This window comes from Mustela putorius, unplaced genomic scaffold, assembly GCF_011764305.1.
Source record: "Mustela putorius furo isolate JIRA1106 unplaced genomic scaffold, ASM1176430v1.1 tig00003853_pilon_pilon_pilon, whole genome shotgun sequence".
NCBI lineage: Eukaryota > Metazoa > Chordata > Mammalia > Carnivora > Mustelidae > Mustela > Mustela putorius.
Window position 1 is genome coordinate 20,984,225 of NW_025422005.1, and position 25,915 is coordinate 21,010,139.

The 25,915-nt window shown below is 45.8% G+C and overlaps 1 protein-coding gene and 1 non-coding gene across 6 annotated transcripts; one reads left to right on the forward strand and one right to left on the reverse strand.

The window, feature by feature from the left end:
* The first annotated feature begins 3,058 nt into the window (after positions 1–3,058).
* LOC101680619 (tRNA selenocysteine 1 associated protein 1) lies at positions 3,059–25,515 on the forward strand. Of its 5 annotated transcripts, XM_045064058.1 has the most exons (10): positions 3,059–3,192; positions 3,716–3,813; positions 9,871–9,970; positions 10,583–10,635; positions 12,490–12,621; positions 13,852–13,971; positions 14,167–14,283; positions 17,405–17,567; positions 17,722–17,755; positions 25,263–25,515. In XM_045064058.1, the coding sequence occupies exons 1-10, from the start codon at positions 3,082–3,084 to the stop codon at positions 25,397–25,399; spliced, it is 1,065 nt and encodes a 354-aa protein (XP_044919993.1). In that variant the 5' UTR covers positions 3,059–3,081; the 3' UTR covers positions 25,400–25,515. The 5 variants fall into 5 exon arrangements, with proteins under 5 accessions (XP_044919993.1, XP_004741070.2, XP_044919994.1 ...); XM_004741013.3 differs by lacking the exon at positions 14,167–14,283; XM_045064059.1 differs by lacking the exon at positions 12,490–12,621.
* LOC123387462 lies at positions 9,122–9,223 on the reverse strand. The gene has a single exon (XR_006601914.1). It is a non-coding gene; the product is annotated as a small nucleolar RNA U13 (small nucleolar RNA).
* Positions 25,516–25,915: the final 400 nt, after the last annotated feature.

Below are 25,915 nucleotides of genomic sequence, written 5' to 3' on the forward strand. Positions count from 1 at the left end.
GGAAATTGACTTCTTAAAAGGGACATCACACGGGGCGCCTGGGTGGCTCAGTGGGTTAAGCCGCTGCCTTCGGCTCAGGTCATGATCTCAGAGTCCTGGGATCGAGTCCCGCATCGGGCTCTCTGCTCGGCAGAGAGCCTGCTTCCCTCTCTCTCTCTCTCTGGCTGCCTCTCTGTCTACTTGTGATTTCTCTCTGTCAAATTAATAAATAAAATCTTTAAAAAAAAAAAAAAAAAAAAAAGGGACATCACACTTTTGATTCTAATATTTCCTTTGAAAAGAAGCACTTGTGTCTCTGCTACTCCTCACCCCCTCCCAAAAAAAGTCCATTTGGTTTAGACCTACTGGAGTTTTCCCATTTGACAGGATAGCATGTTGAAAATACTCTGTTCTTAGTAACAGCTCTTCTGTGTTAGAACTTAAAATGAGCCAGGCATTGTGCTGAACACTTTATATGCAATAATAGCTCTTTTAATCCTTACATCTGCCCTGCACCGTCATACTTGTCCCTTGGGAAACAGTCCCTGAGAGTTGTGATTTGCTTAAGGTCAAGAAGCTACCTACCAAATGCACAAACCAGGCTGGAATTTAAATCAGCCTCTACCTGAGCCTCGAACTTCAATTCCTTTTCCTTGTATGGCACTTAAGCGTTCTAAAGCTCTCTGAAGGTGCTTTACATATATGAGAACAGTCACATAGTACTCTATAATATACTCCTTGCCATTCTGACAATTGTATATTTTTGTTGTTGTTCCCTATAGTTAAAAATTGCCTTGTTTTTCACATGTGTAGTTTTTCGTTAGTGCCAATGTCTTAAATGTAAATTTCCTTTTGTTCAAGTACATCAAATACCCTCTTTTATGGTTTCCCCCATCCTCTTCCAACCTGGATTGATTACCCCAAAACAAATGTAATAGAACACAATGTGGCGCTGCTATAAATATTTACAAAGTTGTAATGTAAATGTTCAATATGGCTTTGACAGTCATTTTGTTTTATTTATTTATTTTTTGCCCAGTGGGGTCTTGAACTCATACCCCCTCACTCCCAAGATCAAGAGTGGGATGCTCTACTGACTGAGCCAGCCAGGTGCTCCTTTTTTATGAGAAATTATAATCAGAAGATGGAGAAGTATATATGTATGAATGGAGGACAGTTGCTAAGATACCTGAAACTACAAATGAGAAAGTACATTATTTAGAAATGTGCAGATTCTAGGGAGATGTGGAAACTGCCTCAAGAGAGTGGGAACTGGGGGTAGGGATCAATAGGGTAAGGGACTGCTGTTTATCTTTTCATAAAATAGGCAAATATTTTCTCAGTGTCTAGCATATCTCAGACACTGTTGTAGGAATTTGATTAGAAACAAAACACAACAATCCGTCTCATGAAGTTTACACTCTGAATTAAAAAGAAACAAAGATTTAAAAGTCTTCCACTTGTAGTAAGCAAAGAGCACAGCAGAGGGGCTGGCAAATAGTACTAAAGGAACAGCTCTCTCCACGCTAATTTGAAGGCCTCCAAATACCATGTTGGAGAATTTACTGGATGCCAGGCATGGGGCCAAGTACTTTCCCAACTTCTCATCTTCTCTGCACAACACCCAATGTGGTAGCATGGCTGTTATCCATATTAGTCTCAGGCTAAGTAACTTGCCAAAATAATTAGTGAGAGGGGGCTGGGATTGATAGCCAAACCTCCCAGCCGCTATACTTGCTACTTATTGCTGTAAAAAGGATAAACCTGGAAATGTGGCAGCTAGTGGCTGGATCTCAAGTTTTCAGACGCGTAAGCACTTCACTTGGGGGCCTAAGGCCCTGAATTTAGGAGGTATAAACTGGTAAAGAAAGGCCTAGTGGCTTATCAGCCCAGAAAGGGATCTTACAGCACTTGGGGTGAACTTCACTGTTAGAGTTGATCACTTACAGAAGCTCCCCATTCTAAGAAATGGGCGCCAGGGTGAGGTTTTGCCTTAGACGCTCCCGGACTAGGAGAGTTAAACTGTCGGGATTATCTAGTCATTGTAATAAGTGTTCACTGAAGGCCTTCTACGGACAGGTCATTGTTCTGGGACAAGTTAAGAGCTGGCGCTTTGGGTTACGGTAGTGGATACTGGACTCCAAAAGGTAGAGTGATGAGATTTGGGATTATTTGGTTGAGATGACAGGGTTGTGTCAATTTACACTCCCTGGAGCCCTCCGCCCCCTCTTTCCACTCCAGGGTTATATACAGGAATGATAGAAGAATCCCATCTAACTTCAACAACAATCTCATGTCTTGCAAACTGGGAAACAGGGTCAGGGGGTGGCCAGGGCAGACCTGTGCTTTGCCTAAGGTCACGCAGTGGAACTGGATCGCCCTGGCTCCCAACGGGGACTATTTGCAGGTTTGTTGGGTTTTATTGTTGTTTTTGTTTTTTACAGTGAGCATAACTGGTTTTATAATTTTATTTTATTTTTTAAAAAATTTTATTTGACAGAAATCACAAGTAGGCAGAGAGGCAGGCAGAGAGAGAGAGGGAAGCAGGCTCCCTGCCGAGCAGAGAGCCCGAAGTGGGGCTTGATCCCAGGACCGCGGGATCATGACCTGAGCCGAAGGCAGAGGCTTTAACCCACTGAGCCACCCAGGCGCCCCCAATTTTATTTTATTTAAGATTTTATTTATTTGAGATAGATCGAGAGCCAGTGAGCACGAGAGCAGGAAGAGGAACAGAGGCAGGGGGCAAGCAGGTAGCCCGCCATGGGGCTCGATTCCAGGACGCTGGGATCATGACCAAAGCCAAAGGCAGACGCTTAACCGACCGAGTTACCCAGGCGCCCCAAGTTCTATAATCTTAAAAAAGTACGTGTGTTTGAATACATGGTCAGAAAGAAACGCGAGAAAACCAGTTTCCCGAGCAACCCGAGCGCCGGCTTAGTACCTGCTCCGCCCCAGCCAGCAGACTCCGCCTCGTCGCAGCCCTCCGGAGTCCAGGAGCTCCGCGCCCTGTCAGCCGGGTCGTCGGGAAAACCCGGAGCAGCGAATCCCGGCGCAACCCTGGGCGCTGAGGTTCGGAGCGTGCGCAGAAGGCGTCGGAGGCGCATGCTCCCTGGCGGTTCCGGTGCCCAACTCTGGCGCCGGCGCTGGCCTCCTCCGCGCGCGCACACTCTGGGCCGGGCTGCAGGCATGGCGGCCAGTCTGTGGATGGGCGACGTGAGTGAGGGCGGCTGCTCGGGTCTGAGGAGGACGAACCTTAGTGTCACGGGGGGCAGGAAAAGCCTGAAGGGGAGGGGCCTTCGACTCCCAGAAGGGTGGAAGTGAATGGGGAAAGGAGTTCTTTAGGTGACACAGGCGGGTCCCAGAATTTAGGTGAAGGGGACCGAGTCTGAGGATGGAGGTTCCTGGCCTTCCGCCTGCGTTCTTGGAAGGGAAAGGGAGGCTCTTTGCGGGTTTAGAACGGCAGGAATCCCAAGGACTGAAGGACGCTGTGGCTCTCGGACTGGAGGGATAGGGTTCCTAGATCCAGGGAGGAGGCTCCCGAAAGGGACCAAGTTTGAAGGGGTAGTTTAAAGGATTGAAAACGTGGGAGGTGGGATTCAGGCCACTATGTGGATGAAAGTCTCTACTCCCCTCAGCCTCGCCCCCACCAACAGCGTGTAGCCGGCCCTGGGTGGGCTCTGGAACCGGGAATGAGCTTGGACGCTGGCCTTAATCCTCTGCTCTTGTATTTACGCAGCTGGAGCCCTACATGGATGAGAATTTCATCTCCAGAGCCTTTGCCACTATGGGGGAGACTGTGATGAGCGTCAAAATTATCCGAAACCGCCTGACTGGGTACATTTTTCTCCTTCCAGCTTCTCAGTTCTTTAATAAACCGTGCGGCCAGTGTCATTCTCGAGAATGTAAACATCGAAAAGTCAGGGCTTCTCACCCCGAATAGTAGTAGTTAATACAATGTTATAAACGTATAACATTTGGGGGCTTACTGAGAGGGAGTATAGCACATTGCTTAAGGACTGGACTTTGGGGAGTCAGACTGAAAAATCTAGGTCTACTGTGTGACCTTGGGCAAATACTAAACCTCTCCATTTCCATGTCACTGTGACTATGAAAATGGAGATGATAACACCATCTACCTCATAGAGTTATGGTGATGATTAAATGGTTAGTTTACATTCAGCATTTAGAGCAGTCTGGCATATGTCATATGCTCAATAAATATAAACAGATTATGATCTACTAGGTAGTAAGCACTTCAGAGTCATTTGTGGGGGGGAGGTAGAGAGGGCACCTGGGTGGTTCAGTCATAAACCTGGGCTCTTGATTTTGGTTCACGTCATGATTTCAAGGTCCTGAGGTCAGGCCTGAAGTGGGACTTTGCGTTGGGTGTGGAGCCTGCTTAAGATTCTCTCCCAGGGCACAGGGTTCCATCAGTTAAGCGTCTGCTTTCAGGTGAGGTCTTGATCTCAGTCAGGGTCTTGGGAAGTGGGCTTTCTGCTTAGCCAGGAGTCTGGTTCTCCCTCTTCCTCTGCCCCTCCTCCTGCTCATGTTCTCGCTTGCTCTCTCTCTTTGAAAAAGTGAAAAATAGAAATGATTTTCTGAGATTCTATTTTTTTAGGGGCACCTGGGTGGCTCAGTTGGTAAGTGTCTGCCTTCAGCTCAGGTCATGATCCCAGTATCCTGGGACTCCTGGCTCAGCAGGAAGCCTGCTTCTCCCTTTCCAGCTCCCTCTGCTTTGTTCCCTCTCCCACTCTCTCTCTGTCATCAATAAATAAATTCTTTAGGAAAAAATTCTGTTTTTTTTATATTTATTTATCCTATGCAGAGCTTGATTGTACAACACTGAGCTCATGACCTGAGCCAGATGCTTAACCGACTGAGTCACCCAGGTGCCCCAATAAATAAATCATTAAAAAAATATTTTAAAAAATTATTTATTTGGGGCGCCTGGGTGGCTCAGTGGGTTAAGCCGCTGCCTTCAGCTCGGGTCATGATCTCGGGGTCCTGGAATTGAGTCCCGCATCGGGCTCTCTGCTCAGCGGGGAGCCTGCCTGCTTCCCTCTCTTTCTCTGCCTGCCTCTCTGTCTACTTGTGAGCTCTCTCTGTCAAATAAATAAATAAAATCTTTAAAAAAAAAAAAATTATTTATTTATTTATTTATTTTTAAAGATTTTATTTATTTATTTGACAGAGATCACACGTAGGCAGAGAGGCAGGCAGGCAGAGAGGAAGGGAAGCAGACTCCCTGCCGAGCAGAGAGCCCGACTCTGGGCTCCATCCTAGGGATCATGACCTGGGATCATGACCTGAGCCAAAGGCAGAGGCTTTAACCCACTGAGCCACCCAGGCGCCCCAAGGATTTTATTTTTAAGTAATCTCCATACCTGATGGGGGCTCAAACTTATAACCCCATTGGGGCACCTGGGTGGCTCAGTAGTTTATGCTCGGTTGATCCCCGAGGTCCTGGGATCGAGCCCTACATCCGGCTCCTTGCTCAGCGGGGAGCCTGCTTCTCCCTCTGCCTGCTGCTCCCTCTGCTTGCACTTGCTCATTTCTCCCCTTCTCCCCCCGCCATGTCAAATAAATAAAATGTTTAAAACAAACCTTACAACCCCAAAATCAAGAGTTGCAAGCTCCATGGACTGAGCCAGCTAGGCATCCCTAAAATCATTTCTTAAATACAAAGAAGTCTAAGTACTGTTAAGTACTGTTATTAGGAAGCTTCATAACTGTCTTAAAGTTTGCAGAGCTATGAAATGACAAGCCAGGACTCAGATCTGTTCTTATAGTCATGAGTGCCCTTAACTCATGTCATTCACTTATTTATGGAAGAGTACTGTGTGCTGTTGTTCAAGGTTCCCGGGATATGTGGCTGAAACAAACCGGGCATAGTTCCTCCTCTCATGGAGTTTATGACGTTCTCATGGGGAAGCAAAACAGTAAATATGTTGCTGCTTCCAGTCGGTGACGAGAGAAGAATTAGGCACAAACAAGTCAGCTGCAAAAGACTGGGAGCAGGGGACAACAGTCGAAAAGGACTGCTGCCACGAGCAACTCCACAGTCTCACTTTTTATTCGAGAGAAAACAATAGCCAACAGAAGGATTGATGAAGGTCAAACGTTAGTCACGTCTTGCAGGCAGGCAAGGAGGAGGGTAAGGTTTCTAGTTAACCAAGCACATTCAAAGGACTCATCTAACTAACAACGAGCACTTCTGGGAAGAGAAAGGAGCGACAAAGAAAAAGGGAAGCAGGCGGTTTTCGTTCCACCCTGAGCTGACCGGGCGTTCTCGGGTGCTCGGGTGCTCGGCTTCCCTGAAGCAGGCGGTGTTCCGCCCTGGGCGGGCCAGGCGTTCCCGGCTGCCCGGCTTCGGTGAAGGGGCGGCCTTCCGCCCTGAGCAAGCCGGGCATCCCCAGCTGCCCAGCTTCACGGTTGTACATCGTCCATCTCCCCAAAGACCTGTTGTCAGTATCAGTATTTTTTAAGGCCATATCTAAATGTGCTTGGCAACTAGTAAAATCCTCCCCGGGTTACAGTTTAAGTAACAAATTGTTCCGAGGGGCAGCACAATATGTAAACAAAACAAAATGCAGAGAATATTTGGAGATAGTGGTGCTATATTGCCTCCCCATTCTTCCTTCCCTTAAGGGGTCTAGTTAGAAAAAGAAGGATTCTCTTATCAGTTTGGCAGTGTGTACTGAGCAGCTGCTCTGCCAGTACTCTACTAAAGCAGCTGCTAAAACGTCAAATGGTTGAAAAATACATATGGGAGAGATGAAGTGGGTGTGGTCAGTTCTGGCTGGTTGGTTGACAGGTACTTTGTGTATTCGGAATCCAGTACCTGTTTCTGAAACCCAGGTGTGGCTGCCTTTGGCAGAAAAGGCCAGTATTCTAGACAGGAGTAATTTTCCCCTTGCATGCCCCCACCCCCACAAGAGATGAGTTTTGATGGGAAAGGAATATGAGGTTTATTCAGGAAGCCAGCCGGCTACTTAGGGAGAAGGTGGACTCTTGTCCAAAAGCCAACTCCAAGGTTTCTCCTGGCCCAGGAGTTTTTAAAGTGATTTGGGCGGTTAATCAGTTAAGGGAGTGCCGCGGTCTGTGACAACTTGTGACTACATGCAGTCTCTATGGTGCCGGCGACAGATGTTATCATAGTGCTTGGAGGTGTTGCAGTGGGGTCTGGTTCCTTGGTGAGGGGGTAGGAGGGGCGTTGTGCAAGAGGGTTTGGTTTCTTGGTGCCCCGGGTGGTGCAAGAGAGCCTGGTGACATGGAGAAGTGCTGTGTTCTCTCTAGGAAAGAATGCAGGATCTATAAATGTACAAAGGTTTAGTTCATCAGTCGTGTGGGTTAAGGGTGCTTGCTAAAACTTAAAAGACTACTAGGTTGGCTGGAGGGGCCAAGGCAGCTTCATACCTAGAAACTGTTGGATTGTTTTGTTTCGGGTTTTTTTTTTTTTTTTTTTGTCTTTCAACCATTTTATGAAATGAGAAAAGACCAAGGTAGCCACGAGGCCATTGATACACAGGTATGCAGTGTGGATGAGGAAGGGACTGTGGAAAAACCAGCACCATGCCAGGTGATCGCTAGGAACCAACTTCTCCAAACTAACAACAGAACACTCTAGACAGGAGCATATGATATAGGTCCTACAGAAATAAACGTGGTTCCATGCCTGTTCTCTACAGTTGGCAAGGACAGGTCTTTCCGCTGGCCTGTCTCGGTAGGTGTTTCTGTATCAAATGAAGCAGAAGTTTTCAGTGACTCTGAGGCCGGCATAGAGAATTCATTGCCTGTCTCTGCCTGGCTCCTGGGAGGCAGGTCCCCAGGACCTGACAGGGGACAGGTGGAAAAGGAGAAGCAATTACACAGCCTGGTAGAAAATATGGTGAGAGTAGACCACAGAGGGTCTCCCTAGGTCCTGCTACAAGAGGCCATTAACACACCTTGACTGTGAGCCTTCAGGTCTGATGAATAGTCTCAGAAAAGACCCTGTGCCCATCTGTGGAATGTTTCTCAGGGAGAACCCCCCTACATGCACTAGTCCACAGGGCCCTCAAGTTTTCATCCTGAGGTCTGGGAGCTGCAGCCCAGAGCAGGGATGAAGAACCTGTACTAGCTACACTCAGGGAGAGCCAGCAGCTTCCCAGCCTTTGCTGAGAGGCCAGGGCTCTGCTGCTCCCTCCTCTTTAGCATTGGTGCCTACATTCCCCCCGCACTTCCCCACAATGTCCCTCCACTTGCTTTTTATTTGCACTGTATTCTAGGAACAGGTGTCCTTTACTAGGTAAAGGTAGATCATACTAGCCTAAATATTGTTCTTCTTTTTGCTCTTGTAAACAGAAAACCCTAGATAATCAGCTACTGGTATGAAAACACATTCTGTAATACTTTCTGCTTTATTGAAATCAGATTTAGAACTATCTTTTCCTATCCATGATTACTAAATTCTGGCTGTTCTTTTGGTGGTACTTACAGACACATCACATTTATGTCTTGCCTCATTTGACAGACTTTGAAGTGGCCTATAAGAATACTGTAAAATAAATAAATGCAAATTTAAAAACTAAGACCCGGGGCGCCTGGGTGGCTCAGTGGGGTAAAACCTCTGCCTTTGGCTCAGGTCATGGTCCCAAAGTCCTGGGATTGAGCCCCGCATTGGGCTCTCTGCTTAGTGGGGAGCCTGCTTTCCTTCCGCTCTCTGCCTGCCTCTCTGCCTGCTTGTGATTTCTGTCTGTCAAATAAATAAATAAAATCTTAAAAACAAAACAAAACTAAGACCCAAGAAAATAAGGGAAAAAGATAAGACCTGTGGAAAATAATGTGCAACAGAGTACAGGGCTTAAGAATGCAGTCCGTGGTTACACAGTAATGTGAATATTCTTTTTTTTTTTTTTTAAGATTTTATTTATTTATTTATTTGAGAGAGGGAGATAGAGTGTGAGTATATGCAGTGGGGAGGGGCAGAGGGAAAAGCAGGCTCCCCACCAAGCAGGGAGCCCCACCAGGGACTCAGTACCCTGAGATCATGTCCTGAGTCCAAACCAAGAGTTGGGTGCTTACCCAACTGTGCCACCCAGGCGCCCCCAGAATATCTTTTAAAGCTTTTTTTTTTATGTCTCTCTCTTTCTTTTTAATTTCATGTCAAACAGGTTGTGTGCTAAGGTTGTAACAGAGTTTAAGGGAGGTACGTGTCACAACAGTATGAACACTCAGTCATCACAGTTACGAACTACAAAAGGATCATCAGTTTTAAGTGTAGAAAAGCTCACCTCTTACCTCTTCTCATAGCACTGACTTTTTAAAGAGGTAAAACTAAGGTCCTACATTCTGGAATCTGGTTTTATTTGCTCCCTTGTGGTGGTGTTTTACTTGTTCTGTCCCTTACGTTCCCTATAAACTGAACATTAGATCTGAGAGTTTGATTGGATTGTATTAAATATTTTGAGGGGCGCCTGGGAGATTCAGTAGATTAAGTGTCTGAGTCTTGATTTCAGCTCAGGTTATGATCTCAGGGTTGTGGGACAGTGTCCTGCAGTCAGTCAGGCTCGGTGCTCAGCAGGGAGTCTGCTGCTCTCCCTCTCTCTGCTCCTCCCCCTGCGTGTGCAGGTGCCTGTGCCTGTGCCTGCCCAGGCACACGTTTTCTCTCTCTCTAATCTTAAAAAAATATTTTTGGCAAAAGTACTTCAAAGGTGGTACAGTGCATAAATGAATGTTTATCAAATGAGTCTGGGACTGGCAGTTAGTTCTGAACTAGAATCTGGCAAGGAATAAAAACAGTTTGGGCTCTGATTAGGAAAACATTTTTTCCCTCCCCTCAGGCCAGGGCTCAGTCTCATCTGGGAATCCCATCTGTAACCATTCTCTTTCTCTTGTTTGCTTTCTTTCCAGAATCCCAGCTGGCTACTGTTTTGTAGAATTTGCAGATTTGGCCACAGCTGAGAAGTGTTTGCATAAAATTAATGGGAAACCCCTGCCAGGAGCCACACCTGTAAGGACACTTGGATAATGATGATGTTTCCATTTTTATTGTCATCGATAACTATCATTTATTGAAGCCCTACTGTATACGTACTCTATTTAATTCTATAACAACCCTGCACAGTGGGCATTGTTATCTTTGACAGCCCAGGAAACCGAAGTCCAGGGAAGTGGAATGACTTGTTCGAGGCAGCACAGGTAGTAAGTAGCAGAGGCAGGAGGCAAACTGAAGATTGGTTTGCCTCTAAAATCCAGGCCCTTTGCACTCTGCACCACCGCCTCCCTTCACGGAAGACTTGAAGCTCTAGCTTGCCTGATTGAGAAGCTAGAACAGGCTGGCCGCAGTGAGGACACAGTGCAAGAGAGTTACATTCTGCTCTTCCCACAGTTACTTAGCTTACGGCCGCACCAAGCTGGCACACCTGGGCTCGTAGAACCATGGAGCTGGCAGTGCCCTTAGCGGTCATCCGTGCAACCCCCTCACTTTATACAGGAGAGAAAGCTGAGGCTTAGAGAGGGGGAGATGTTTTGGCCAAGGTAATTCATTTCAGTTTTTTTCAAATATTGTTTGACTCTTGAAACACCTTTCTCTGTTTTAGTTTGTTTGTTTTTAAATTTCTAGGCAAAACGTTTTAAACTAAACTACGCCACTTATGGGAAACAACCGGATAACAGGTAAGTGCAGGGTAGCCCCAGGGTAGCTTCAGGCCCCAGCAAGTGTCTAGATGGAGACAAGATGCATCACTGTGCTGATCACCACCAAAGAGGAGGTTGGGGAGCCTAGTTTGGTCCACTCTGCCTTCCTCCTGAAGGATGACTTCCTCCCCTTCCCCGCTGGTGGACCTGCCCAGTGTCCTTGTCAAGACCTGTGTCTTGTCTTTATTTGGTCCTGCCCCCAGCCTTCCACCCTCTTAGTACCCGCAGTATTGATGTTGTGTTCAGTAAGAGCTGACCTGCTGTAGTGACATAAATTGATTGTTTCAGGGTGCTCTTCAGAAGCTTTAAAACAATGTAGCGAGAGCTTTAAAAAGATTTGTACCCACTGACCCTGTCATTCTACATGGACGTGTCCAAAGATTAGCCTCAGAAGTATTTGTTGAAATATTACGTAGAATGGGGGAAATTGGGGAAAAACCCAAATAATCCTAGTAACGGAGAAGTGGCTTAAATGACAATATGTTCATTAATTGGAGTACTGTGTATCCATGTATAAGTCATTTTGCAGAAAATGATGACAGGTCAGGAAGTTGGTAATATGTTAAAAGTGAAAAAAATGCTAAAAACAAAATGAGGTAGTCATACCCAAGTTTTGTAAATTCAGAAAGAGAAGCCAGGGGTGCCTGGGTGGCTCAGTTAGGTGTCCGGCTCTTGATCTCAGCTCAGGTCATGATCTGATGGTTATGAGTTTGAGCCCTTCACTGGACTCAACCCTGGGGGTGGAGCCTACTTTAAAAAAGAAAAACAAGGTGGCTCAGTTGGTTAAGCGTCTGCCTTCGTTTCAGGTCATGATCCCAGGATCCTGGGATTGAGTCCCACATTGGGCTCCTTGCTCAGTGGGGAGCCTGCTTTGCTCTCTGCCTGCTGCTCCCCCTGCTTGTGTGCTCACTTTCTCTTCTCTCTCTGTCTCTGACAAATAAAATCTTGAAAAGACAAAACACCCGCAAAGAAGCCAAAGAAAAAAGACAAAAATATATAACAGTGTTCGTAGTAATTACCTTCGAGTGGTTGGGTTACTGGTAATTTTGTTTTTGTCTTTTTGTGTATTCTGATTTAAACAAGAAATATGTATCATACTTGAACTAAGAAAATTATGAGTATGCTTGTTTGATTTATTTTTAACTAGTTTTTCTAGAACAGAGGTTGACAAAATGTGACCTGATTTACATCATCCATGAGCTAAAAATGGTTTTTACGCTTTCAAAGGATTATGAAAACAGAAAAAGCAATAGAAACCATAGGTGCCTCACCAAGCTTAAAATTTTTACTATCTGGCCTTCTATAGAAAAAGTTTGCTGACCCATGTTCTAAAAGTTGGCAGATTTCATTTTAGCCCTGCTTTCAGTCTTAGGAGATAAGGGCCAGTTCTCATTCTCCATTTTCACCACTTGAATTAAAAATTGCAGTGAGGGGCTCCTGGCTGGCTTAGTAGGTAGGGCATGTGACTCTTGATCTTAACGTCATGAGTTCGAGCCCCACATTGGACATAGCGATTACTTACAAAAATATTGGCAGCAAATACAGTGTGTGTAGGTTTCTCTTTTGAGCACCTCTGACCAGGCCCCCCAACCTGTACTCCTATACTTTGAAGCCAGACAGGCTTTGTTCAGTGGATGAGGCCCCCAGAACAGGGCTGCTTCCATAACTCTCTGCCAGGACTGCCAGGCACCACAAATTAGGACCTAACTAAGGACCCATCAGATGTGCTGTTCCCCATGAAGACCCAGGAGAGGTTTACCTAGAATGGGCCAAAAGAGCTTGTTAGAACAAAGCTTTTGGTGTCTGTCTCTGAATCTTGTTCTCTCCTCTCAGCCCTGAGTACTCCCTCTTTGTGGGGGACCTGACCCCAGATGTGGATGATGGCATGCTGTATGAATTCTTCGTCAAAGTCTACCCCTCCTGTCGGGGAGGCAAGGTGGTTTTGGACCAGACGGGCGTGTCGAAGTAAGGCCTTACCTATGACTGATGGCCACCGTGTTCCAGCATTTGTCTCAGAGATGGGGCTGATAGAGCGAGGCCATGTAGCACAGTAGGGAAGAGCCCGGGCTCTGGAGCCAGACTGTTCTGTGCAGCCTGACTCCCAGACTGGCCCAGTCTCTCACCCAATTTCCTCAGGACAACAGATGCTGATTAAGAGGGTTTGCTCCCAGGCCTGACCTGCCAGTGACATGAAATACTATAAATAAAGTTGTAGGATATGCTTGATAGGTGCTTGTCATTTTATCTATTATTGTTACTTCAAAGGTAAAAAAAAAAAAAAACCCAAGAAAGGCTTATTTTTGATCAGAGTAATAGTTACAAGCACAAGCTTCAGTTATAAGCCCCAGACCTGGGTTTGAATCCTGCTTCTGCAATGATGCTGGGCAAGTTATTGAATCCCTTGGAACTTGGTTTCCTCCTCAGTAAAATAGGGACACTACCATTATCGAATCGTGGGGCAGTTTGATTAGATAATCCTGGGGAAATGCTTAGCTCAGTGCCTAGGAAATAATAAGGGTTCATGAAATAACCAGTATTCATTCCCAAGTAGAATATGAGTCCTGGGGTACGTGGGTGGCTCAGTCGGTTAGGCGTCTGACTCTTGGTTTCAGTAGACTCTTGGTTTGGTTCAGGTCAAGATCTCAGGGTCATGGGATCAAGCTCCACGTGGTGCTCTGGGCTCAATGCAAAGTCTGGTTGAGATTCTTTCCTTCTTCCTTTCCTTCCCCTTCTGTGCCTCCCCCACTCTTGTGTGTACGTGTTCTCTCTCTCAAATAAAATCTTAAAAAATATATGAGTTCAGCAGAGCAAGAACCTTGTCTGCTTGTGACTGCTGAGCCCCTGTTGCCTAACGCGATACCTGCTGTACAGGGCAGACGTAAATATTTGCTCAGTGAACCACAGCTGTTATTCCCACCACCGCTACCATAATGATGATGGTGGTAAGAGGATTTCCAGTAGATTGGGAGGGAAGCCACTGGCAAGGAGCCCCATCAGTGAAGGGTTAGAGGAGATTCCTCCGGATTCGGGCTCCTTCTGGGCCAGAGTTTCACCTTGCTCTGCAGCCTACCTCTATGGTTGGGGACCTCATCCCTTCCTACAGAGCTGGATAGGCTCACCCCCTCTTCAATTCTTTGACTCTATCTTTCATCACATTTGTGATCTAAATAGGGAATGTGCTTTTGTTTTCTGCAGGGGCTATGGTTTTGTGAAATTCACAGATGAACTGGAACAGAAGCGAGCTCTGACCGAGTGCCAGGGAGCAGTTGGCCTGGGATCAAAACCTGTGCGGCTGAGTGTGGCAATCCCCAAAGCGTGAGTCCTGCACGGGCAGGGAGCTGGCCGCCCTCTGGACTGCTGCCCCTCACCCCCACCCATGCTCCTTCTCTGCTTGTTGATAATCGGAGCTTCTGCCTGCTGGGGGAGCGGGGTGCGGTGGAGGGAGGCCTGCTGCTTGCCGGGCCCTGTGCTGCGTGCTGCAGATGAATGAGCCTGACCCGGCGCCTCCAGAAGCTTGTGGCTGGGGCAGAGCGACGACCTGCGAGGGCAGATTCATTCAGACGTTGCCGGTAGCAGCCCTGGGAAAGCAGCATGTCCTGCGTACTTAATGTTCCTGCTCTTTGCCCGGTAGTATCACTGTTAGAAATTTAACCACAGAATGAATAAGAATTGAGCAGAAGTCAAAACAAAACAAAACAAAAAACACCCTATTTTAGCTGTGGGAATGGCTAACGGTTGGGAATGACTAAGAGTTAAAGATCCAAACACTACAGAATATTGCATATATCATCCTACCTGCCATGCCAGTCAGAAAGCCCTCCTTCCCTTACGGCTCCAAAGTCTCTCACTCAGAAGACAGCTGTTGTCTGCACAGAATCTTCTAACCTTTAACCAAAGCAGTGGTTCTCAACTAGGGACAGTTTTATCCCACAGGGGACATTGGCAACACCTGGAGATAATCTTGGTTGTCACAGCTTGGGTGAGGAGGTGGGGTGGGCATCCCGTGAGTGGAGACGGGAGAGCTGTGAGCATGCCGTCCTGTACAGGATGGCCCCACACGGCACCTGCCTGCCGCGCGCCCGGGTCCACAGTGCCGAGGCAGATAGACTCCATGCCAGGGGTAGAAGAGTGACTACATTCTGAGGGCGGAACTTCCAGGGAGCTAGGTTTTTCAAAGCAGCAAAAGCTTTGGAGGTTCTTTGCTGTTTAACTGTGTTTAATACCTGGAAGATCAGCCTGAGTGGTTCCACCCCTCCCAAACTGTTACTTGTTCTAAACTCTACTCTAGAGGGGCACCTGGGTGCCCTCAGTCAGTTAGGTGTCTGCCTTCCACTCAGGTCATGATCTTGGGATCCTGGGATCGAGCCCCCGTCAGGCTCCCTGGTCAGCAGGAAGCCTGCTTCTCCCTCTGCTCCTCCCCCTGCTTGTTTGCTCTCTCACACTCTCTCAAATAAACTTAAAAAAAAAAATAGTAATAAACTCTATAAAAATATCAGAAAATATTTAAAAGAGGTTTCCTCATTACCCTAAAGTGACTATGATTTCTGACTTCTAAGCTTCTCTATAGACATCTATGATACGCAGATACAAATACACACTCAGTGTGGATCAGTTTACATGTGGTAGATTGATTTCTTTATTTTTGATTATAGTCTCAATCTCCCCACCCCCCCCCCCCCAAGTTCTCTTCATAGACACATTCCCCTTCCCGTGTAGCTGGACAGTCCCCCTCACAGCGTTTGGCAGCTGCAGGTATCCGGAGCGTGTGCTCTGTCCTGTGTTCTTCTGGTGTTGATGGTGTTGGTGGTTTCTGATGTGTTAGCATTTATTCAGTCGGCGACTGAGCCCTTACAGCTCTCCGGGCCCTGGCCTGGACATCGGAGTTGTAGCTGTAAACAAGAGAAGGAGAAGCCCTTCTGCAAGGAGGTCGTGTTCTGTTCCATTTCTCGGTTGATCCTTGTCAGAATTGGGTGCCTGTGTCTAGGGCAGCGCCATCAAGCACTAGGAGTTAAGGGCAGTAAGAGGTCCCTTTGAGAGTTTATCTGCAAGAGCTGAGTACAGAGAAACAACAGAAATGTACAGACCCAGGCTGAGAGACTTCTTCAATTCCATGAATGTATCAGGAGGGTGGCAGAGTCCTTGGGGACATGGCGGAGTAGTCATGGACGAGACCATTAGCAGTTTCCAGCCTTGCACTGGGCCAGGGGAGGGAGTTTCTGCCATTGGACTTCATCTAGCCACCCATCAGGAGGTGGTGCTAAGGCGGTCAGACGTGGAGTGTCTCACTGCTCTGGCCAAATCCTGCTCACCACACAGGCACTAAACTCCAAAGGAACTTTGGGAAGAGCTCATTCAGACTTTAAGAATTTGTGGTTCCTGTGACAGGCATTGCTGTGGTGGTTCAGCTCCTGCTTATGACTTGGTTTCCTTTCTGGCTTCACTCTGGAGATAGCATACACCAGTCCTGAGGACACAGGCATGTCCCACGCCATGTGACCGTTACAGTTGTGCTTACTGGCCAGCTGGCGTGGTGTAAGCCTCTGCCTCCTGTGCATTCGGCTGCACTTGGGAGTCTGGCTCTTTGAAGTATGAGGCCTCTAGAAGCACACCGCCATGTTTTCTTTTGATCACTCTTTTCTAGGGCCGCTGGTCATGCCCCATACATATATGGTTTTGTGTATTTTTTGAAAGCAACGGATCCTTTGCAGGCCTGACATTCTGTCTTTGGTTAGCAGTGGCTGGGGTAGCCATGCCAGCCAGACAAAAAAGCTATCCACTGAGCCTGGGCCTCAGGCCTGACTGGTGACTGCAGGATTTAGGAGCTTCACAAGGTGTCTTGCATCTGTCAGGGCAAATATTGTGTGTCGTGGTCTGGTGTTCAGAGTGTGGTCTTGGAGTTAAATTTGGCTCTAGTCCTAGGTGTAGACTTGAGTGGGTCACTTAACCTTTTAGAGTCTCATTATTCTCATCTGTGTAATGGGAACAATAATCAGTAACTCTGTCATAGGGTTGTGCAGGACTTAAAATAGGGACCTGTATCTGAAAAACAGTGGGCCCAAGTCCTGAGTACCTACTCCGTAAACCGTAGCTGTGACTGCAGTGATGATGGTAAGGCTACTGGAGCACTTCTTTTTGTGTGGGAAAGAGGTGATTAGACATTCTACAGTTTGAAATGCTTCTTGGATCATCCTAAATCCAGATTTTCCAGGCAGTGTTCACTTGAGCTTTTGTGGCTGGCAGAAAAACACGTGTCATCTCCGTCCCTGTCCCCCCGCCACCTGGCATGGGGCCCCTGGGTGGCTCAGTGGGTTAAAGCCTCTGCCTTTAGGTCAGGTCATGATTCCAGGGTCCTGGGATAGAGCCCCACATTGGGCTCTGTGCTCCACGGGGAGCCTGCTTCCTCCTCTCTCTCTGCCTGCCTCTCTGCCTACTTGTGATCTCTGTCTGTCAAATAAATAAATAAAATCTTCAAAAACATCAACAACAAAAACTCCTGGCATAAAGCCTGGGTTCTGGAGCCAGACTGCTGGAGTTTGAATCTCTGTGGGGCTTTGGACAAATTAGGTGACCTGTCTGGACCTCCGTTTCCTCATCTGTAAAATAGGAATACATGTATTGTTCTTGCATAGGTTTGTTGTGGGGATTGAGTGGGTTAATCTGCATAAAGCCACTTGAATACCCCCTGGCACGCAGTAAGTGCTATGGCAATGTTGGCCTGTATTCATTTTTGATTCTGTCTCCGTCTAAGGAGCCGTGTGAAGCCAGTGGAGTACAGTCAGATGTACAGTTACAGCTACAACCAGTATTACCAGCAGTACCAGAACTACTACGCCCAGTGGGGCTATGACCAGAACACAGGCAGCTACAGCTACAGCTACCCCCAGTACGGCTACACGCAGAGCACCATGCAGGTAACCGTGGCTCAGCCCCGGCCCAGGGAGTGGTGAGCTTAGGCTTCAGACAAAAATGGGGAAAGATGAAGCCTCTTATTTGCTAACAGCGAGGCCTCCTCGTCTCCGCCAGGAGTTAACGCTGCTTCTCACCCTTTCTTTGGTCTCTTGGCAGACATATGAAGAAGTCGGGGATGACGCCTTGGAAGGTAAGAAAGAAGTTTGTTCACTCATTCCCCCTGTCCTCTCTCAGGTGACTGCTCTGAGGCAGCCACTGTACTGAGGAATGCGGGGCGGATTCTGCTGGGGAGGAACTTGCCTTCTAGTGGCAGAGCTACTGGGCGCGTAATTATGGTGAGAAGGGGTGTGTGGCTCCCCAGTGTGCGTGCAGCCCCAGAGAGCCCAGAAGCAGCTCAGCGGGGAGAGAGCTGGTCACTCCTACACCTGGGACATTCAACCCCCACGTGTAGGTCTCCAGTGACACTGCTGCCTTATGTTTGTTTGATAGTTTGTAAAATTCATTTTTTATCTCATTTTAACTTTTTCCTGTATATTTTCAACTACATTTTTTTTCTCATTCTCAAGTAATAGGTATGATTGAAAATTTGGAAAATACAGTAACATATTATGAAGAAACTAAAAATCACCCCAATCAGCTACATAGTAATAGCCATTATTAAGTATTTGTGTAATTTTTATGGAATTTAACACAGGAAAAAGGAAAATTAAACTGAAGGAATTGCTAACTTTCAAATAAATGATTTTTCAAATGTGATATTAATACTTAAAGGATTTTTAAGGTTTGAAAATGTTCATGTTTCTGATTAGATGTTAAGTTTTAAAGAAGTAAAATGTATGGGCGCCGCTGGCTCAGCAGTGGAGCATGTACTCTTGATCTTGGGCTTATGAGTTCGGGCCCCATGATGGGTATAGAGATTACCTAAAAAATAAAATCTTGGGGCACTTTGGTAGCTGGGTGGCTCAGTCACTTAGGCGACCAACTCTTGCTTTTGGCTCAGGTCATAACCCCAGGGTCATGAGATCAAGCCCCGTGTCCTGTCAGGCTCCACGCTGGAGCCTGCTTAAGATTCTCCCTTTACCCCTACTCCCCACCGCCTCCCACCCCACAGGCTCTCAGCACGTGTTCTCTTCAAAAAAATAAAAATTAATAAAATAAACAAAAAGTAAAAGTAAAAAAAATAAGAAAGCACTTGTACGTACATGCTGTCATCTAATCTAACAGCAGTGACCTTGGGGGTGAACTAGGCAGAACACGGGCTCTAGCTGACACATGGGGACCTGGCCACCCAAGTGCTCTGTTGAGGCTCACCCAGTGAGTTAGGGGCTAAGTCAGGCCTGGAGGCCCTGACTTTACTCAGTCTCTGACTGGTCCCTCCAGGGAATACTGTCCTTTCTTTTTTTTTTTTTTTTACCCCCCCCACCCCCTTTTTTTTTTTTTTTAAGAGAATATTAACCTGAGTATAATATCTGTGTATAACTCCTTTTCCAGTCTCTTTCTCATCCATCAACCCATTAATATAATAATACCAGACATATTTTGCGCCAGGTCCTGCTACCTTTCAACACTATGATGGTGGGTTGGTGCCGTTATAATCCCCAGTCTACAGAAAAGAAAACTGAGGCTTAGGGAGTTGATAATAGCTAATAGTTAACTGAGGTTGTACTATGTGCAGGCCCTGTTCTAAGCATTTTACATCTGTTAATGTATTTAACCTTCACAACTGTGTTGAGCTAAGTACCACAATTTATTCTGGTTTTATAGGATAAAAAACCAAGGTAAGGGGGTCAAATTACTTGTTCAAGGTCAATGATATTGTAAGTTTCAACATAGTAGCAAGAGATGGAGTCATTCTTAGAACCCCTGCAGTCTTGCTCCAGATTAAATGCTTTTTACTGCTGACTTACACTGCCTCCTGGTTCAACCTAATACCCACCCAGAGGAGCACAGCAGGGATCTTTCAATGAGCCATGGCTCAGGCCCTGTCTTCAGAGTGAGGAAGGATGCTCTATTGTACACACATCCACAGGCTTTGGTTCACACAAATGGCTGACCTTGATCGAGCTCTTTACTGAACTGCTTCTGTAAGCTGTTGCCTACACTGAGTGTATTGTACACACATCCACAGGCTTTGGTTCACACAAATGGCTGACCTTGATCGAGCTCTCTACTGAACTGCTTCTATAAGCTGTTGCCTACACTGAGTGGAGAAACCAGGACATTCATGCTTTCTTTAAGATTCCGTAGGGAGCCTCTGTAAATGCTCAAACCTTGTAATTTAGATTAAAATTCTAAGAGGAAGGGGCACCTGGGTGGCTCAGTCAGTTAAGTGTCTGGCTTTGGCTCACGTCTCCGTCCCAGGACCCTGGGATCAAGCCCTGCATCAGGCTCCCTGCTCAGCAGGAGGCCTGCTTCTCCTTCTCCGTCTCCCCCCTGCTTGTGTTCCCTCTCGCACTGTCTCTCTCTGTCAAATAACTAAAATCAATCTTGGGGCGCCTGGGTGGCTCAGTTGGTTGGGCAACTGCCTTCAGCTCAGGTCATGATCCTGGAGTCCTGGGATCGAGTCCCACATAGGGCTCCCTGCTCAGCAGGGAGTCTGCTTTTCCCACTGACCTTTCTCCTCTCATGCTCTCTCTCTTTCTCTCTCAAATAAATGAATAAAATCTTTTAAATAAATAAATAAATAAAATCTTAAAAAAAATAAATAAGATTCTAAGAGAAAGATCCTTCTTTTTCTAGGAAGAGGCATAGGACTTAACGTGAAAAGATTAGCACTGGTTTGGAAAAGGAAACAGATTCTTAAAAGTAGTGAGAAAGTTTGAAATAATTTACAAAAGAAATACACATGCTAGTAAATGACAGGAAAAAAAAGGTTTACACATGCTATTTGTACAAAAGGTAATTTATACTATATCACCAGTAGGATATATTATGTATAAATGTGTAAGGCAGGCCTGCAAGCTAAAAACTCAAGCAGGATTTCTATGTCACAGTCTTGAGGCAGAATTCCTTTGGGAAATCTCAACTACATTTAAGCCTTTTTAAAGATTTTTAGTTGACTAGATGAGACCCACTGACATTATTGAGGATTATTTATTTATTGAGAGAGTATGCTCCAGCATGGGGGAGGGAGAGGCAGACAGAGAGAGAGAATCTTAAGCAGGCTCCACCCAGGTGCTCCAAGGATTTTTTTTTTTTTAAGATTTTATTTATTTGAGATAGAACAAGTCAGGGACTGGGAGAGAGAGAAGCAGGCTCCCTGCTGATCCAGGACCCTGACTTGGGGCTCTATGCCGGGACCCTGAGATGGTGACGTGAGCCAAAGGCAGACACTTAACTGACTGAGCTACCCAAGCACCCCTCCCCAAGGATATACCTTTTTTTTTTTTTAATTTTTTATTAACATATAATGTATTATTAGCCCCAGGGATACAGGTCTGTGAATCACCAGGCTTACACACTTCACAGCACATACCTTCCCCAATGTCCATAACCCAACCACCCTCTCCCTCCCCTCTCCCCCCGCCAATCCTGTTTTGTGAGATTAAGAGTCTCTTACGTTTGTCCCCCTAAGGATATTCTCAAAATCAGCCCGTTGCAGATATTAATCGCATCTATAGATAATACCTTCACAGCAACACCTAGACTGCATCTGACCAAGCAGGGCACTATAGCATAGCTGAGTTGACATGTTAAACTTTAACCATCATGCTATTAATAATCAAATTTAAATTCAAATATACTGTGTTTCTTGGGGGATCTGGCTGGCTCAGTCAGTGCAGCATGCTACTCTTGGTCTCAGGGCTATGAGTTTGAGCCCTACCTTGGGTGTAGAGATTACTTTAAAATAAAATCTTTAAGAAAAAAAAATATAGATGGATACAGATACAGACAGACACACTTAAAAAGTTAGTTTTTATGATGTTTATATCCTTTGGATCTGTAATTTTACATGAAAGATCTTATCCCCAAATGATAATCATTGGTACAGATAAATACCTGTAGAGAATTTGTTAAACAAATGGTAGTCTTTTTTTTTTTTTCAATCATGTCTAAGAGTATTGACATAGGGAAATGCTTTCAGTAAAAGAGAGCCAGATATAAAATATGTAGTAAAATCCCAGTTAGGGCTTTGTTTTTTGGGATATAACCTACATAATAGATTTCACTTTTTTAAAAAATTATTTTCAGATTTCATCCTTTTAAAGTGTACATACAGGGGCACCTGGGTGGCTCCGTGGGTTAAAACCTCTGCCTTCGGCTCAGGTCATGATCCCAGGGTCCTGGGATTGAGCCCCACATCGGGCTCCCTGCCCAGTTGGAAGCCTACTTCCTCCTCTCTCTCCGCCTGCCTTTCTGCCTACTTGGTGAGCTTTGTCAAATAAATAAATAAATCTTTTTTAAAAAGTGTGCATACAATCCAATAGTCTTTAGAGTGGTCACATAATTGTGCACCCATTACACCTGATTCCTGCAGCCAGCAGCATTCACTGTATGCCAGCCCCCTCTCGCCCCTGACAACCACTCATCTACTTTCTCTCTCTTTGGATTTACCTATTCAGGCTCTTAAAGTTGGCTCCTTGCCCAGTGTGGGGCTTGAACTCACTACCCTGAGATTAAGAGTCAAGTTGCATGCATTACCAACTGAGCCAGCCAGGCGTCCCAGGCTATTTTAAATAAATGGAATTGTGTATAACCTGCGGTCCTTTGTGAATGGCTGCGTTCACTGACGCATAGCGTTGTAGCAGGTGTCAGCACGTCATTCTTTTTTATGGCCGAGCAGTATTCCGTTGGGTGGATATCCATTTTGGTGATAGACGTTTGGGTTGTTTCCACTTTCAGTATTACGGATATATTACTTATGAGCGTTCATGCGTAAGTTTTTATGTGGACATAGAAGTTTTCATTATTCTATCTCAAAATGGAATTGCTAGATCCAATGGCAGACTCTTTAACCACTGGAGGAACTGCTAGACTTTTCTGAATGGGCTGCACTTTCTGTTCCCACCATCAGCGTACAGGGTTCACATCCTCACGAGTGGTGGTTATTCTACTTCGTTACAGCCATCCTGGTGGGTCTCAAGCGGGATCCCATTGTGGTTATGATACCCACTTTCCTGATGGCTAATGGATGTTGATGCTTATTGGCTATTTTGTGCAGATCTTTGGAGATACGACTTTTCAAGTTCTCTGTCCATTTTAAAATTGGGTTGTCTTTTTTATTTTTTCATTATGAAAGTTTCTTTTTTCTGGGGCGCCTGGGTGGCTCAGTGGGTTAAAGCCTCTGCCTTCGGCTCAGGTCATGATCCCAGGGTCCTGGGATCGAGCCCCACATCGGGCTCTCTGCTCCGCAGGGAGCCTGCTTCCTCCTCTCTCTCTGCCTGCCTCTCTGCCTACTCATGATTTCTGTCAAGTGAATAAATAAAATCTTTAAAAAAAAAAAAAAAAGAAAGTTTCTTTTTTCTGTTCTGGATACCATTCCCTTATCAGACGTATGACTTAAAATTGGGCCATCTCATGAATTACCTCTCCACTTTCTTGATAATGTCCTTTGAAGCACAAAAGTTAATTTCTGTGAAGTCCTATTTATTTTTTTCTTTTGTTTGTGCTTAAATGGTATCTTATCTAAAAGGCACTGCTTGTTTATATCTGTTTCCTTCTCAGATTTACAGTTTCAGGGACACCTGGGTGGCTCAATCATTCAGTGTCTGCCTTTGTCTCCTGGGATCCAGCCCCCAGCCACGCTCCCTGCTCAGTGGGAAGCCTGCTTCTCCCTCTCCCACTCCCCCTGCTTGTGTTTCCTCTCTCGCTGTGTAAATCTTTAAAAAAAGAAAAAAAAGTTCCAGCTCTTACCTTTAGGTCTTTGATCCCTGTTTAGTTAATTCTGTGTGAAGTGTGAAGAGTCTAGCGTTATTCTTTTCCTGCGGTCATCCAGTCGTCCCAGCAGTTTGTTGAAAACCCGTTCTTTACCATTGAATTGTCTGGCACCCTTGTTAAAAACGAAGTTACTATTAAGTTAGATGATGGGCTTGGGCTCTTAAGTCCTTTTTTTTTTTTTTTTTTAAGATTTATTTATTTGTCAGAGAGAGCACAAGCAGGGAGAGCTTACAGAGGTAGAGCAGGCGAAGGGAGAAGCAGGCTTCTTGACGAGCAAGGGGCCGGATGCGGGACTGGATCCCAGGACCCGAGGATCATGACGTGAGCCGAAGGTAGATGCTTAACTGACTGAGCCACCCAGCCATCCATTTTTTTTTTTCTTTTTCTTAAAATCTTATTCCATTATCTCTAGGTCTGTTCTTAGGCCACTGCCACAGTTTTTATTACTGTCGCTTTGTGCTAAGTTTTGAAATGGGCAAGTCCTTGAACTTTGTGCTTTTTCAAGATTGTTTTTGCTATTCTGAATCCTTTGCATTTCCATCTACACTTTATGATCAGCTTCTCGATTTCTGCAAAACAAGGCAGCTAATTTTGAAAGGCAGTACATTGAATCTGTAGATCAATTTGGGGAGCATTACGATCTCAAGCAATGTTGTGTTCCAGTCCAAGTCCTGGGAGATCTATTTCCTTAGGTCCTCTCTAATTTCTCTAATTGTAAAATAAGTGTTTTAATGAATGGGTGTGTTTGTGTGTGTGTAGTTTATTTTTTAAAGATTTGACAGAGAGAGACAGCCAGAGAGGGAACACAAGCAGAGGGGAGTGGGGAGAGGGGGAAGCAGGCTTCCCATCCTGACGTGGAGCTCCATCCCAGGACGCTGGGATCATGACCTGAGCTGAAGGCAGAGGCTTAACCCACTGAGCCACCCAGGCGCCTGTGTGTGTACATCTTAGACCAACACAAGACTACAAGGAAAAGTACAGTGTTACCAATCATAGTGATTAAGGAGTTTTCTCAAACTTCTTTTACTGTGAAGTGTAATGTATACATAAAAGTATGTCAAACAAGTCTATAGTTTATTAAGTAATTATAAAGCAGTTGCTCATGAGACCTTTATTCAGATCAAGTAGAACATTGCCCGCCTCCAGAAGCTTTCCTTCCCCCATTCAAAATCCATGGCCCAGCGAGGAAAAATTACTGTCTTTTGTGGTAATTGCTTTCTAGATATGCATTCCTTTCTAGATATGCATTTTTAAATAATATTAGCATTGCCTGTTTTTTTAGCTTCATACAGTGCAGTTATATGTACTGTCTTTTTTCATTCAATACTCAGCGTTTTAAATTCAATTCTGGTATATAATTGTTATATTAGCTTCAGTGTGCAATATAGTGATTCAGCAATTCTCTACAGACTTGGTACTCATCGTGGTAAATTGTTCACACACCATTTGTGAGATCCAACCAAGCTGTATGCAGCTGAGGCAGATCTTCACTGCTACATAATGTTCCCTTCGAAGACCTAGTGCTCTGAACTTAATCATTTTGTTCAGATTTCTGTAACCCAAAATTGATGCCGGGCACATGAATTCTAGGGAGGTGGAGAAACAGCCAATATGACTGGAGTGCTGTGCATGATGTTTTCTAAGTAACTCCACTTTTATCCTTAAAGAAACCCTGCAAGGCAGTGGGTATGAGCCCCTAGAGGCCCTGAGGGGCTCTGACACAGAGAACAGGGAACTTCCCAGGGGAAGCTGGGAGAGGGAAGAGTCCATGGCTCTGTGTGCTTCTGGTGCTCTGAACCCAACCCTGGTTTCTCTTGCAGACCCCATGCCACAGTTGGACGTGGTGGAGGCCAACAAGGAGTTCATGGAGCAGAGTGAGGAGCTATATGACGCCTTGATGGACTGTCACTGGCAGCCCCTGGACACCGTATCCTCGGAGATCCCTGCCATGATATAGTTGGGACAGAGGAGCCGCTGACACAGACTGTGATGGAGAGAGACTCCTTTTTTAACAGAAGTGCTGGAAGAACTTTTACCTTTTTGGAAATGTTTTGTAAAGGTTTTAGTAATCAACTCTTGAGATGATGACCATTCCTGCACCACCACTGCCTTCCTTTGCCCATCAGCCTTTGGAGCCACAGGGCCATTGAGCGAGGTTTGAAAGGTCTTTGAAATGTCTTCCAGGTAGGGATGTTACCCACTCTTGGGAGATCAGAGTTTGGGGTTATTAAAGTGGATCGTAGGATTTACACAACCCAGGGGGCCATCTCAGGTGACCCTGCATCCTTAAAAGGTTCTCTGGGGTCATGCTACGTGCCAAGTGGGGGCAATGTGGACCCTCCATTTCAAGCACCCCTTCACCCAACAAGTTCGCTTTTAGGTTTGGTGGCTGTGTGTGGTAGGATGTGATGGAACCAGCAACACCTAGACCAAAAGGCTCGGAGGACAAGCCTAGCTTTAATAAGCCCTTGTT